We start from the raw sequence: 16,692 nt of genomic DNA on the forward strand, positions 1-16,692 counted from the left end.
CGCAAACCGCACGTGATGACGGTTTGAGATACATTGAAATTGGCGCGTAAGTTTCTGAATACATATATTAAAAGTACAAATATTTCTTGCATTTTATTACATTTGCAATTTAGGTTCCATGTGGGTTCCATACTTTAGGCCTTTAGGGTGTTATAAGTTTGTGGCTTGTTTGTGGCATGTAGACCCGTTATTACCTATGAGCTATTACCTATGGCTATTACCTACCTGCTTCATTTAGTAATGCAGTTTTTAAAAATCTACCCACATAAATATTTTTTTCTGAAACACTTTCTATACCTACCGATACCGTTATGATGTGAATATCAAGAAGAGGCTAAAGACTACTATTGAATACGGGGCTACCATAACTAATTTGTGCAGGTAAAATTATATCATATTGTGAGGCTTATGGTAAGTAAATAGCATTTATAACTAAAAAATAATCACAATGAAGAGATTTAAAGGTTCTACCGCTGGACGTGTGATCGACTTACATCAAATGAAACGTATACCTACCTACGGTGGAAAATAAAAATTCCGCATACATACAGCAATTTTTCAATTAAAATTCCTATTAATCCGTTCTTTGAAGCCTCTTTGCATCACACGTCAAAGGATCGTTTTTTTTTGTTCTACGATGAACGATGTTACAAAACTATATTTTCCGGGAAAGATTTTTCTTCATAGAAAAGGAAGGTAGGTTAGGTTTATAACTAAATGTACCTATGCGTTCTCTAATCTTATATTTTGTGAGTGCATTTTGTTCCTTTCTTACCTACTTTTTGGAAAATTCTTTTAATAAATAGCTCTAAGGTAGGTACCTATATAAAAATTTATCGATATTCTTAGGAATGTGTTTCATGTTTATGTTTATCTGTGTAATAGGCAGGTAGTTACTTACATTAATTCATCTTATATATAAAAATGAATCGCAAAATGTGTTGGTAAGCGCATAACTCGAGAACGGCTGAACCGATTTCGATAATTCTTTTTTTATTATATTCCTTGAAGTACGAGGATGGTTTTTATGTAGAGAAAACGTAAATATGTACCACGGGCGAAGCCGGGGCGGACCGCTAGTTTACTATAAAATAAAACGACATAAATTTATGTTGTTATTTCTCTATTTATTAATAATTTAAACATAAATATACAATTTATAACAGTTCTAATAAGGTAAGTTATAAGCCATTTTAATTAAGTTGCTCTAATCATGTTTTACATGATAAAATAGGTATATCGGTAAAATTATTTTGGAAGCTAAGTATTTACAATTGCCACTTTTTTTTTATTTAACATTGGTTTGCTCGATTATTTTTTGTTTGTTTTTTTTGGCCTACTAACGTTTATGTCTGTGAAAAAAATCCTGCAAGCTGGTTGCTACTTTTTATTTAAAAAAAAAGAAACAAGAATTCGAAATTCAATCCTTAGTCATTCGTGGATTTCCCGCGGATTTTGTGTGCATTTTAAGTTATGTTATTAAAAACAGTTTTCCTTATATCTAGCTCCATTCCACCAGGTTCGGAAGTCCTGCCACACAGTCATTTCATTTACTTTTTGTTCATTATTCAGCATGTCACAAAGATGGCAAACATCTACTTCATCTGTTCCTTTGTACACATAGTAATTGCGCCATCGAAAGAAGTCGTAGTATCTGAAACAAATTATAATAATATAGTCTATACTATTTAAATAAAAATATTTTTATTTTTAAATTTTTGAACTACTATATCAATAGGTAATTACTGAACTCTATTCATAAATTCTTTCGATTTCCATTGAGATAATATTACTACGTATGGAGGAGACACCACGAACAAAATCTGTGCGCCATTTTTTTGCTCTAACTAAGTTTTAAAAATTATTATCTAGTTAGGTACTTAACGATGAAAGTTATATTCCTTTGCACTTTTCCGTATTATTTGTATTAATTGTGCAATATCGTAACACACACGAAGGCATGTTTGATGCGTTTCACTTTAAAACCATTAAAAAATACCGCTCAACATACGTCACATGACGTATGTTGAGTGGAACATAAGTGATGTAGGCGGTGTCGTCTCCATATTAATATTATCTCAATGTCGATTTCATAAATTCTTTGTTGGCAACAATGTAAAATAGGTTATTTTTTGGAGCCAAAATATTATTTATTTAACAATTTTATGTACCATTACAAATTTTACAATCATATAATATTAACAGAAAAGGAAACATTCACAGCACATAAGGCAACCTTATCGCTTATCAGCGATCTCTTCCAGGCTGCCCAAGGTAAAGGATAAAGATTGATATTAAATGGGTACATGGGTGGCAATGAAATAAAGATAAAAGAGAGTAAATAAAATACATATTATATTATAAGAAATAAAGATGCGAGGCTGCGTTAAATATTAGTTTGAATGTAATAAAAATGTACTGCGATTCTACACAGCTACCTAATTGATGTAGGTAGTTGATAACAAAACGCAGCTAGTCAAAGACTATTAGTAAAGTGAGGGTAGTTGGGTCGAACGTCGTATAAACAGCGTCCGAGCCCCTAGGCACGATTCGTACGAATGCGCCACGAGTCAAAGGAAAGCGGCAATTTATTGTATTCGACAGCTAAGCATGTTCGGACAGGAAACAGTGACAACTATATTGACAACTATTTATCCACAAAAATATTAAATCAAAAGTTACGTCTAACACGGCCATACTGACAATCGTGCGTCCTCGTACGCCTTTTCTCGTATTAAAACACTACGGTAGTTCATCTCGGGATTGCACAACAATCCTGCCTCGGCCAGACTGACCTGACAGAACAATAACCACATCCACATGACAGTGCCTACACTCCCTTCGCGTATCTTGGTATATCTACGCTCGTTCGACTAGTGAAATACATCACTACGATACGTCAGCGACTAGACAATACCTCAACGCCAGGGTTCGACTAGCGATTTGGATCACTACACAATTCCTTCGATGAACTACATTCCCGTTACAATAATCCACGTAACAAACTTTTACTTTACACAACGCACGAAAAAACACAAACGCCAGTATGCCGTTACAAAACTACGTAAACTTTAAACACATTTAAAAAGTATGGGCTTGAATTCTATCCCGCTTCTGATATAAGAAATAAAGATGCGAGGCTGCGTTAAATATTAGTTTGAATGTAATAAAAATGTACTGCGATTCTACACAGCTACCTAATTGATGTAGGTAGTTGATAACAAAACGCAGCTAGTCAAAGACTATTAGTAAAGTGAGGGTAGTTGGGTCGAACGTCGTATAAACAGCGTCCGAGCCCCTAGGCACGATTCGTACGAATGCGCCACGAGTCAAAGGAAAGCGGCAATTTATTGTATTCGACAGCTAAGCATGTTCGGACAGGAAACAGTGACAACTATATTGACAACTATTTATCCACAAAAATATTAAATCAAAAGTTACGTCTAACAATATGAATAAAAAAAATGTTGTGTGGTTTTATGAAACCACGGTAAAAGTGAAACTGTTCGAACGGTTCCGAAAACTGCTTTGTGTAGCGCATGTCGCGTGACGGTCGGCTGCCGAGTAGGTATACCTACTCGGCAGCCGCGATACACGCGACATGCACTACACAGACCAAAAAGTTTGAGACGATGTAATAAAAGTTTCACTTTAATAAAAAGAAGATATACTTAAGGTGATGAATTAATTTTTCTAACATTTACGGCCCTTTTCAAACCTTCGTAATTTTTATATTATTAAAGTTGTCGTGATGAAAATTCTTGACAAGAAAGTTCAATAGTAACACAATACGTCTACCGTTTTAGAAACATGATTCCATGATATTTTCTCGATAGAAAAAAAATACAAAGTTCTCATTGTTATTTTTTTTTAATCTCTGGCATCTTCAAAATAACAAACGTAAAGTTACGACTTTTTGGATATTAACTATAAAATATACAACCTATACGTCTACCGTGTTAGAATTTTGAAATATGCGATGGTTTTGAAATAAACAAGAAATACTTGAAATTAGCGCGCGACCAGCCAATATAGCGAGAGCCGCCCTGTACCTTCCCACCCCGATCGCTGCACGAGTCATTCCCGCTACGGCCGTCACACGGGGAACTTGTGTCGCTTGCGCAATCGTAAAAAAGGGTGACAACACGATAAGACAAAATGAGACAAATGGGGACAATAAAGAAAATAAGAAGAAGAAACATAAAGGTTGGAGGAAAAAGAATGCTTACAATTGGAACAAATTAATGAAGTAAGTTGGTTTTATTTTAAATTTGATGATAATTGTATTATAGACGATATTTGATATGTACCCCTGTTTTAAGTACGTAACGAATGTGTAAGATTTTTTCATTTATAGCATAAATAATCTTTTCAGAAATCCGGAATCCAAAAGGAAAATAAACCCACTGATTGTTCACAATGTGAACCCACTCCTTCGTAAGTACCTATATTCAGTCAAAAATGTATGTTATCAACGCTCTACTGGTTTTATCGCATGATTCCATTTTTAGCAAAAAGCAACAAAGTGCAAAGAAATAAAAAATCATGGTGAACTTAGTGGAAGTATGGTGGATGTAATATGGAACAGGAGCTCATTGGAGTAGTATTATATTTAAAAAAATACGAAAAAATTTCAAGAATTACATTTCTTAGTACTTAGGTGGTAGATAAGTATGTTGTATAAAGAATTTGATGTTGATATTTATTTCATATAAACTTACTACACCTGTGCGGGAAATTGCTTAGTACTAAAACAGGTTTATATTCATATTTACATAGTAATGTGAGTTTTCATTTCGAAAAATTTTGTGTAAGTATATTAAATTGAGTTCCTGGGTGATCTGGAAACACAATTGGGCCCGGAAGATGGCGCTGCAGTCACTCCTCCTAATCACATGAACCGATTTGGATGAATATTTGTGTGCACATTTCATTGTTGTGGGATGATTGGTTGATTCGTTTTCACATTAGCTAATATTATGTATTTTTGTTGTAAACTTAATTTAATGTTTATAATACATTATTTTTGGTATAAATAAGCCAGTGTTCGTCTCACATTGCTGTACCTGCCTACCTACCCTACCAGGGCCTAACTTTTTTCTGGCTATTTTATTTTGATTATTTGTAATGAATAATTACAATTATAATAGAGTGCAAAAAATAAATACATGCGTCAATATATTTTGTGTTTTTTTTAAAACAATTTTTTTATTTAAAAAAATATCATTCCGACCGCTCACCGCGGCTTTGCCCGCGTAAATTAGGTTATATCGTGAATCCTGTTTTATCCCACAGAAGTGTTCAGTTCGGATAAAAAGTATCCTATGTATAAATCCAGGCAATTAGCTATATTTTATCAAAATTGGTAATGTAGTCTTGACGTGATTAAGTAACAACTAACAAAAAAATATACAAATTAACATCCAAAGTTTCGCATCAGTTTTACTGTAGGTATTAGTGATATCTTCCACTCTTGACTTTGACTGAGAAGAATTAGGGTTTATAACTTCTTTCAGAAATAGTACCTTTCATTTCTGGGCATGATGTAATATCTACGTCAGCATCAAATTCTATCTAAATCAATTCAGTAGTCCGCGTTAATCGTTATTGAGTACCATTTCATTTTTTCAGAGTACAAATATTTTTTGTTATTTTAAAGATTATTTATAACCTGTATTATTTTGTAATAAAGTTAACATTACGAAATAATAATAATTATTAATAATGTCTAAGTAGTTGTTAAAAAGAAGATTATTTGTTTATAAGCAAGAAAATAAAACCAATAAATCAACAATTAAATAAATACAGTATAACAATATTATAACTGTATGACGACTCCATACATGTTTGTCCCGAGTCGGCCAGCGGCAGCGCGGCGAGTTTGCAAGAATGACTTCGCGCACACCCGCGTTCGCGATAGCGAGCTATTAGACTCCGCCCGCCAAGCAGTGGATTTTTTTTTGTGTATCGTCTTAATACATACTATTATTTTGAAGGAAAAGCTAAATCAGATAAATATTACTTAGTAAGTAGGTATTTCCATGGACCAATATGTATTTCTCTCTACGAAATCTAAGTTAATAACAGAATGGTAGTGGTTGTAAGTAAATAAGTTAACTCAAGCATGAACCAGTAAGGCAATAAGGGTTATTTTGGTTTTCTGTGTATCCTAAAACAACTAAATGAAGATTATTGAACCTAAGAGAATAATTATTAAGCCATCTTAATTCTTATAGTTTGTTGAATATTTTGGTAAACGGTTCGAGATTTTTTACTGGAAAAACCAATCCAAAGTTAGTTTGATTAACTGTGTTCATCCATGTTCCAATGAATAAAGTCTACCTCGCGCTATCCGTGTGTTTAATTAAAATTTCGACTCGTTTTGTGGGATTTTCATTACTATTAAAACTACCTAAATATATTACCAAATTATAAAAAAGTACGAAGTATATACGATTAGACCCTTTTAAAAATACTAACTATGTGATTGTAGGTATGTAGGTATGTTGAAATATCACTAAACGGATGTACCGATTTAAACAAAGTTTTTATTTAAATATACCTAATAAGTAGTTAATTTTGACAATGATTTCCATATTTCCCACATAAATTCAAAATTAAAGAATAGATATGAATTTCGACTGTCATGTAATTCACCTGTTTTTATTTGCGATAATGTCACTAATAGCTTTCGCAAGTTTCCTTGGCCCCAGTTCCCTTGCGTTGAGGTAACTGCCTTCCGGTACAAATCTGAAAAATAAATAAACTAGCTTTAATCCGCGGTTTTACTCTACTGGTATTCGGATAGAATGTAAAGAAATAAATGAAATAAAATGAAATAAAGGTGCCGCTTTCTAGTCGATAATAATTTATCTCTATGCCAAAATGTATTCAGATCAGTGATCAGATCAGTCATTTTTGCGTGTCCTTATTTACTATTATCTATATTATTTGTTATCCTTTACCGTTATCTCTGAAACTACACGCATGATTTTTTCAGAAGGACAGTCCATTTCTTATCAAGCAATAATATCTAGGTATACTAAAAATATTACAAAATATTACAAGTAATTTAATATATTTAGCAATTACACTCTATCTACGACAATATAGGAACGGAGCATCGAACATGTGTGTGTGTTCATCTATAATTGTTGTGCATTATAAGTTTTAAATCTTATTGTGACTGTTTGGGGCGAAGGATGTTAACAACTGTTGATGGACCTTTTTTTAATAAATAAATAAAAATAAATAAACATAAATGATAAAGAAATGGGAAACCATAATATTACCTTTCTATAAAGAATAGATGAAGGTGCGTGATTCAGCTTGTATTTTATAAACACATAGAGTGACTGAATTATATAGACTAACGTTTATAGCGCGAAAACAATAGGTACTTGTAAATAAGAAAATAGGTTAGAAATATATTTTAATAAAACCTACACAGGCGAGCGGGCACGCTCATTCATAAATCCATACTAATATTATAAATGCGAAAGTAACTCTGTCTGTCTGTCTGTTACTCAATCACGCCTTAACTACTTACTGAAACCATTTGCATGAAATTTGGTATACAGATATTTTGATTCCCGAGAAAGGACATAGGATAGGTTTTATCCCGGAAATCCCACGGGAACTATGCGGGTTATTCTTTGACTGCGCGGGCGATGCCGCGGGTGGAAAGCTAGTTGCTTAAAGTTTCGATAGACCCTGTAGTAATTAAAGAAAATAGGTCTATCTATTCCCTATATCTACAATTCTATATTATACTATGTAGTCTGTAGACCATTTACATATTTCAAAAAGAAATATTTGTTTTTGTATACGTTTTGAAATTGATTTATTAGGTCACTCGTCAAAAGTTACTGATTAGTAATTTTTGAAAAAAATTGCTAAGCTAAAGTTAAGTAAAATGTACTACATTGTTTCATATTATTCACTCAATACTTCATATCACTTTTGTATAGGCTTACAATTCCTTTGTTATAAAACGAGGTTAATAAGGCAAAATTGCAGTCTCGGACAAAGAGATAGGTCAGGGAAAATTCCTGTAGCAAGCTTCATTGGGTCTTTTCGTAATTTGGACAGGAAGTTAATTGCTTCAGCCACTTGTGTCTGAAATTTTCAAAGCTTGGACATAGTTACCTACACAATAGACAACTGCTTAAAATACCAAGTATTAGTAACTAGTAATAACAATTTGTTTTTTATTAATAACTTTCTAAGTACAAATATATCTTTAACAAGTGATTTTGAACAGTAAATAATATTATATATTTTTCAACGGTTTTGTATAGGTACAAAGGTATAAAATAGGCCTTATCCCAAAAATCGTATCAAGAATCAATAACAAATAGCGCTAAGATCCTACCTATAACTATGCATATTTTAATTTACATAAAATTTATTACTTATGTAGGATTTGGTTGCGTTTCTAAGATAGTACGGTTATGATACGAAAGTGGTTAAGTTTTGATGGGTGTCAAAAGTTTTCGCGTAATTTAGTACAAGCCACAAGGGCAAACCTTTTGGGTTAACCATAAAACAAAATATTATGATGAATATCAGAAGAACTATTTTATGTATGAATTTTTAAAAAATCACTTTTCTCGATAACAAATTAGTAAATCTCTTAGAAAATCGGCTAAGTGCGAAAGACTCGCGGAACTTAGGGTTCCGTAAAAATAAACTATAAAAGAGTGCAGTTAATATCCAACTCATGATCGTTGCTTAACCTCGATTTCCTATTATTTGTTATTATAGCGCAAACAGAAATACTTTAAGCCTAATTAACAGTCTATCTGTGCTGTTTACTTATCACGGTCCATGAGATAAAGCGGTGAAAAACGGACGGACAAACAGACAGCGAGGTCTGTATATAAGGTCCGTTTTGCCCTTTGGATACGGAACCCTACAAATTGCTAATCATTGATAAAAAACAGATAGTCAGATTTGCAAAGAGTGCATACGTTATATCTCTCCATACGTATTTTATACATATACGTGTATAGTGTGAAATTTGAAAACCTTTGTGTTTCTATGTTCGGTATTTTTTACGTAGGTGAGGTATCGTGTTGCAAGGAAATAAAATGAGATTTGTTTTTGAACGGCATTCTTTTCAGCGTTGTTTTGAAAAACGAAGCGCAAATAAATGGAAGAGAAGAGATTTTATGCTTTATTCTTTGGTGTGGTAAATATTGTCAAGAAATTATTAATCTGTGATATAATTTTTATTTAAATTTAATTTTAACTGTATTTAAAATTTAAACTGTCTGTACTTTAAATTTATTTATCAATTTCTGTATTCATTTAACTGTGCTAATGATAAAAAGGTACGTATACTAATTGACTAAAATGTATTAATTAAATTTCCCAGATTACAATAAGGTTTCAAACAATGTGCTCTAAGTACCTACTTCAAATAAGTGATATTAATTACAAAGCTAAACCTAACTTGATGTTTTAACCAAAGGTATTGAGTATTGTTGCACTAGTTATTGTATAAAACAAGAGTTTCGAGATTCTTAGAGAGTATGTAGACTAGAGGTTGTACTAGAGTCGAGAATTCTACCACATAAAGCGGGCTACTCACCTACCTGCCGAAGGGACAATACCGGTTGCACGGCAGTCGGAGCAATTAAAGCCAAAGAGTCCAAAATTAAAAATTGCCGCTGCTTATCTATAAACATTACAATTAAGGAGCCAATTAAGGGTGCAATAATTCTAAAGCCGGCTACTCACGTGCCTGCCGCAGGGGCAATATTGGAACAATCGCGGTTGCACGGCGATCGGAGAAATTTCAGTTGTTCTCTAAATTGCCCTTGCTTGCACACATCACAATTAAGGATGCAATTCCAATATTGCCCCTTCGGCAGGTATGTGAGTAGCCGGCTTTAACTAAGAATGGGAACGTCAATGACCGAGTAAATGTCATTTGAAAAACGTAAATCACTTAGCCATTTTGGATGCATTTTTCAGATTGTTATTTGTCAGGCAATTATCGCTAAACAAGATTAGGTATTAATTCGCTGGAATTAATATCTTGACGTCACAATATGGCGCTGAAAAAATCCTATTCTTAGTTAAATCGCATAATACCTACAACAAAATATATTTCTATGCTAAAATCCCCACAAAAAAGAAATAAAAAGAAACGTCTTATTCAAAATAGGCATTTTTTATATACCTACCTACATATTTAGGTACGTAATTTTCTTACATCGACATATCCATTCCCTAATCACGTACTTTTTATCTTTGTACTAAGTAAGATATTCAAATGTTCTTTCTACAAAATATTACGCCATGAGGGTATAAAGTTTATGGTATGAACTTAAGAATTATTATGTTCCTTGTTATAAGGCACGACGAGAGATTCGGGGTTGACGACACTCAAAATAAGGGATCAAAGACTAGAAATAATTTGGAAAATCCAAAAGTGCACGCCTCATAATTTTTTTTAATAAATATTTATTAATTATTATTTTTGTTTATTTAATAACAATTAAACACCGGAAGGAAGTTAGCGCGGAAAGTTTATTTTTTTTAATTATTAATATCTCAAAAAATTGCTCCTTAAATGCTCCATCAGAATCTGTAATTTCTCCGCTTCTATAATTATTAGTTTATTTATAATTAATTTTAAAAAAAATCCAAATACTGAAAACTTGATTTCCCTATAGAATGAAAAATATTCACTTTTCATAAAAAATTTTTTTGCAAAAAAATTGCTCCCGATTTGCTCTATCAATTACAAAAAAAATTATTTAATTTTGATAATTTTTACAATAGTTGACTGAAAAACTATGTTTACATAGTAAACTACTGCGCTGTGACGTCATCAATTATTGCTGTTGCGACGCATAAGGGCCATATTTACATTTATCAGCACTGCAGCGATATCTGTAGACCTTAATGTTTATGTTTTCTTATTTATATTATTTACTAGATTTCTGCCCGCCGCTTCGCCCGCGTTTTCAAAGGAAAACCCGCATAGATCCCGCAAACGATAGCAACTTGACACCGAAAGATGAAACAAGCGACTGAAACACAAATTAATTAAAAATTACTTGAAGTTTTAATAATACGAATAAACGTAATATGCGAGTTTAGGGATAGGTAAGGAAATGTTTATAAACATACCTATGATAAGAATAATTTTAAATACATAATAATATCTGTTTCTTTCAACTTTTGCTAGATGAAACTCAATAATTAATTTATGTAATAACTAAGTAAAATTTTTATGTAAAACTTATTGTCAAAAATAATTCTTTATATAATTATAAAGAATTATTAATTATACTCTAGTGAAAAATTTTCAGGTGATTATATAAAAGTAGGGCTCAATTTTTTTCGCGAACCCTACTTCTAAATAATTACCACTCTTCAATAATTCCTTTACTGAATCCCTTCACACCCTGAAATAAAAAGTGCATATTAATTTTTCTTATAGTAAACAGAAATTCAAATTCAATTATTAATACCAATCCAATACTTTGATGATGATTGACAGTAGAAATATTTATTAATTGTTCATTATTATTGAATAAAATAGTACTTACACTTGTTATTCAATTGTTGACTCAATCACTATCCATACTAATATTATAAATGCGAAAGTAACTCTGTCTGTCTGTCTGTTACTCAATCACGCCTAAACTACTGAACCAATTTTCATGAAATTTGGTATGGAGATATTTTGATACCCGAGAAAGGACATAGGCTATCTCGAGAAAATGACGCAATCCCGGAAATCTCACGGGAACGGGAACTATGAGGGCTTTTCTTTGATTGCGCGGGCGAAGCCGCGGGCGGAAATCTAGTAAATAATATAAATAAGAAAACATAAACATTAAGGTCTTAATAGATATCGCTGCAGTGCTGATACGTGTAAATACCTATGACCCTTATGAGTTATGCGTCGCAACGACAATAAGATATATAGATTAACAATGTATGTGTTGATTGTGCATTTGTGATGAGAAAATAAATAAATTTAATTTAATTTAATTTAATTGATGATGTCACAGCGCAGTAGTTTACTATGCAAACATAGTTTTTCAGTTAATTATTGTAAAAATTATCAAAATTAAATAATTTTTTTTTTTGTAATTGATAGAGCAAATCGGGAGCAATTTTTTTGCAAAAAAATTTTCTATGAAAAGTGAATATTTTTCATTCTATAGGGAAATCAAGTTTTCAGTATTTGGATTTTTTTTTTAATTAATTATAAATAAACTAATAATTATAGAAGTGGAGCAATTACAGATTCTGATGGAGCATTTAAGGAGCAATTTTTTGAGATATTAATAATTAAAAAAAATAAACTTTCCGCGCTAACTTCCTTCCGGTCAATTAAACCACATCGAATCAGACCCTGAAAAATGAAAGGGTTCTATTCCTGAGCATACTCAAGCGTAAGAGAAAAAAAAAGACTCGATTAGTAAAGTATTTCGGTCGCTATCGTGTTAACAAGAAAAAGGATCCGCACATACAGACACACGGACGTCCAAGACAGAACTTTTTTAAACTGTTTTTTAACTAGTTTAAATAACAAAAATGACATCAAAAATATCATGAACGTTAAAAATAGTGTTTTTTCTTAATATTTGTGTGTATGTATTATCTTACAAGTGCAATGTATGATACATAAAGACATTTTAAGTTTGAAAAATCAGATGTTTTGCGCGAAGTGACAGTAGTACCCACCTCAACGCTTCGCTTATGAGGCGTGCAAAATCAAGAGGAATTATAATTTATAAGTATAAAAATATGGTTCAAACGGTAAGGATCAAGGGTATGTAGAAATGACTGTAGATTGTAGACATGTGATTGTAGACATATAAATAAATAAAATAAATAAAAATAAAATAGCTTTTATTGCTGTTACTCTTCTTAAAATTATTACATGCCGACTTCAAAAAAAGGAGGAGGTTATTGTTGTTTGATATTGTAAACGGATTAGGATAAAAATGTGATTCGAAATAACCGAATATGAAAGTTAATCTGTAAAAAGTAAATTTAGAGTGAGTATAGGTATCGCATGTTTTGCTGAATTAACTAAAAAAAGTAGTCTCTTGTATGCATTGTTTATAATATGTATAAAAAAAACAAATATGCAATGATATCATTATTATCAATTCTAAATTATAAAGCTGAAGAGTTTATTTGTTTGTTTGTTTGAACGCGCTAATCTCAAAAACTACTGGTCTGATTTGAATCTCTTTCGGTGTTAGATATCCCAGTCCCACATATTATCGAGGAAAGCTATAGGCTACATAATATTATATCGTCCCACTAAGACCTAAAGGAACGGAGCTATGAGGGTAAAACCGCGGGGCATAACTAGTTTCCAAGAAAATACCCTTGTATTGTTTAGGTCTGTATCAATTGTTATAGTTTTATGGGTTATAAAATATTTACGACGTAACTAAAACCGTGACTTTAAAAGTGAAGGGATTAATTATTATAATTAGTTCCATATCGTAATGTTAATCAATCTGTCAAGTGGTTAAGCTTTCATGGCTAAACTGCTAAACCTATTGTGATAAAATTTAGAGCATGTAGCAATTATTGTTCCCGAATGATGTTATCTCTGTATATTTTATTTAGATTGTGATAAGTGGATGAGTTTAGAGTTAGGTTAGCTAATAAAACAAAAAAAAAATTAATTCATATAATCCTTCATAAAATCGAATTTAATTCATGATTTCAAATGTCAGAACATTTCATTTTGAAACAGCAATAAATTTAATCCGAAAAATTGTAGAGATTATTTCTTAAATTTCTAAACAATGGCCTACATTAATAATTATAAAAAAAAATTCTTTATACCTTGGATAGCTTCACACAAAAATTCTCGGAAGTACCCACGATAACAATTAAATATCAACAAGAAACAGATTTTTTCAGGGAATAACCTAATTTGCTTTTTGATAGCATAACGAGTTTTTAACAAAGGATAAAACTTGTGTCAGTTTTTATTTTATTTGAAGGAAATTATTGACGGTACTTTTTATTTCTAACCTAACTAATCGAAGGCAGGTTTTTTTTAAGTTTTCTAAATGCGATGAACAAATCAAGTTCTGTCGCGCCTTCGTACACGTGGATAAAGAATTTACTTATCTTTACAAAAAACAAGAATTTACTTTATATTTATAAAAAAATACTCAAGAGGTCAAAGGATTAACTTTTCTTACGAATATAACATATTTTACGTCGCTCTCTATAAAGAAAAGAAGGCTTTGGCATCATTATTATTTTTTATGAAATTTTTTATAAAAATGATATGATTTCAAAAGAGTACGGTCTACTTAATTATGTAGTTTTTTTGCCGGCTCTTTCTATAATAAAATTGCTTTCCGAACGAGTTTACTAAAAAATATTAATGAACAGAAAAGAGAAAATTATGTACATACAACATAATGTAACTAAGATATTTAAGTAAATAAGAAAAAAAATGTTTAAGGTTATAGCTTACTAGATTTCCGCCCGCGGCTTCGCCCGCGTTTTCAAAGGAAAACCCGCGTAGTTCCCGTTCCCGTGGGATTTTCGGGATAAAACCTATCCTATGTTTTAATCCAAGTTACCCTCTATATGTGTGCTAAGTTTCATTGTAATCGGTTCAGTAGTTTTTACGTGAAAGAGTAACAAACATCCATACATCCATACATCCATACTTACAAACTTTCGCCTTTATAATAGTATTAAGACTAGTGACTATTGTTAGCCTAATCTACCTTCAATTAAATACCTTAAATACATTGTCAATGACTCTTGCAACCCAAGATTTGTCGCTTCCTAATCATCCTTATTATAAGGCGATTTACATAAACTATATAATCTATTATTACCTCGTGTAGTTCGCGGCACCAAAAACAATGGGCACTGCGTAATTGTTCAAAGCGGTCAACAATTTCTCAGTCACGTAGTCCTCTGAGAAGGAATTCTCGAAGGATAAATAAAAATGGTATTTGTCCTCAATCATCTTGAAGCACGAACGCTCGTCACTTCGGGGACAACTCCATTTCCCACAACTACCGTAAACATCTACAGATAATCCATATCTATTCAGTTCATCATCCAAATCAGACACAAAATTCTCTCTACCACTCTTGGTAGAGCAATGGGACACGAACCAAGCCACCGCTTTCGTTTTGCTCGACAATTTGTTCTTCAATTCATCACTAATCTCTTGCATATGCTGCGGCCACTCCATCCCAATATTCGGCCCAACTATCGTTCCATTCAAATCGAATATCGTTATATAACCCCATCGGAAATCCGAATCCAATTTGTACGTCCACGTCCAATTAAAGAATCCATCTAAGTTTTCGTCGCACGCCGGAAAATTATCCGGGGATTCCATAGCGCCGAATATATACTTCTGTTTCGGGGATCTTTGTGCCGGCATTTGGAACGGCCACAGGTGTATCACATCTCTACCGTTGAATACGATAGCGTCGAATTCCCTTTGATCGAGGAAATAGTTTTTATCATCTGTGACATAACAGTTTTTGTGCTTGCATTTGTTTTTGATAAAGGCAGCGTTGCCCTCGCTCAGGTAATCGAAAGGGGCGCTGAACCGGCGCGTCCATTGGAGAATATATTTAAAATTCCTGTGATTTGTGTATGAAAGTATTTCCTTCCGCTTAGCTCTAATGTCATACAGCTTGGTGTTGTAAAGACTTAGAAGCGACCACACGTAGATAAGTATCAAAAAGATGAGTATCCTTGAAAAGCTTCTAATTGGCCAGGTCAATATTTTTAACATCGTTTCAAAGGTAATTCTCACCGAGGGAACGCGTCATATTATTTCATGTTCACATTATTTATGAATGTTAAATCACTTTAATGTATTTTTAGAAGCACGACACGCGTTTTATTATTAACATTTTGGCGTCAAAGCGTCGGTGCGCGTGCGCATTCAATGGTAAACTGTTATCGCCTACATTTAACATTAACATGTTACGGTTAAAGTGATGCCATGGGTGTTTTGTTTATTCAAGAGGAAGGTAAACAAACGTTTCGATTACGACAAAACGGTAGTATTCTAAACATGTTTGAGTATAACTAGCGACACATTTGTCTTCGATCTTGCTTATTATAAAAAAGGAATAGGCTTACATTTTAGGAAAAAGAACAATGACTAAATTTTGCGCCTGTTTGAAATGGATAAACCCAAAAGGTATTGAAGCCATTTTAAAGAAATATAAAAAAATAAGTAAAGCAAATATTTATTTACTTAGATATTTGATAGAAAAATAATTATATTACCTATGTATTTCTTTACTGTTAATCTTAAGTAGAAAAATATGAATAAGGAATTTCCGAAAAAGAGAGCATCAAAGCACTATAAAATCATGACGATATTTACACAATAAACATAATCAGCCACTTTAACCGTAACATACTTTACATTAACAGGAAATTTACCATCACAAGGAAAAAATATATTGATAAGTCCATAAAAGAACGTTCTAGTAATTATGAAAATTACTAGAACTAGAACGTATAAGTACTTAACATTTAATAACTGACGATTAAAAATAAAGAATAAACATTAAATACGAACACAAGAAAAATGAAAAAACACGCTGTTATAAGATAAAATTATTGTATAATCACCGATCCTTGATAAGTGTACCAAGTTTGAATAAAATGTCCGTTAAAAGTGGGTCAAAACTC

General features: G+C 32.3%; 2 protein-coding genes across 2 annotated transcripts; one reads left to right on the top strand and one right to left on the bottom strand.

Moving 5' to 3' along the window:
• Window positions 1-1,130: 1,130 nt before the first annotated feature.
• LOC149899944 (lewis-type alpha-(1,3)-fucosyltransferase-like) lies at window positions 1,131-15,926 on the bottom strand. The gene is made up of 3 exons (XM_090113096.1): window positions 14,859-15,926; window positions 6,658-6,750; window positions 1,131-1,654 (listed from the first exon to the last, which is right to left on the bottom strand). The coding sequence occupies exons 1-3, from the start codon at window positions 15,776-15,778 to the stop codon at window positions 1,480-1,482; spliced, it is 1,188 nt and encodes a 395-aa protein (XP_089969222.1). The 5' UTR covers window positions 15,779-15,926; the 3' UTR covers window positions 1,131-1,479.
• On the top strand, window positions 2,307-5,179 carry LOC149899945 (uncharacterized). The gene is made up of 4 exons (XM_090113368.1): window positions 2,307-2,337; window positions 4,042-4,249; window positions 4,376-4,437; window positions 4,512-5,179. Exons 1-4 carry the CDS (start codon window positions 2,307-2,309, stop codon window positions 4,550-4,552), a joined length of 342 nt encoding a protein of 113 aa, XP_089969494.1. The 3' UTR covers window positions 4,553-5,179.
• Window positions 15,927-16,692: the final 766 nt, after the last annotated feature.

This window comes from Colias eurytheme, chromosome 19, assembly GCF_061535395.1.
Source record: "Colias eurytheme isolate Ceu_HAF_F1 chromosome 19, ilColEury1 Martin Lab GWU primary, whole genome shotgun sequence".
Lineage (NCBI taxonomy): Eukaryota > Metazoa > Arthropoda > Insecta > Lepidoptera > Pieridae > Colias > Colias eurytheme.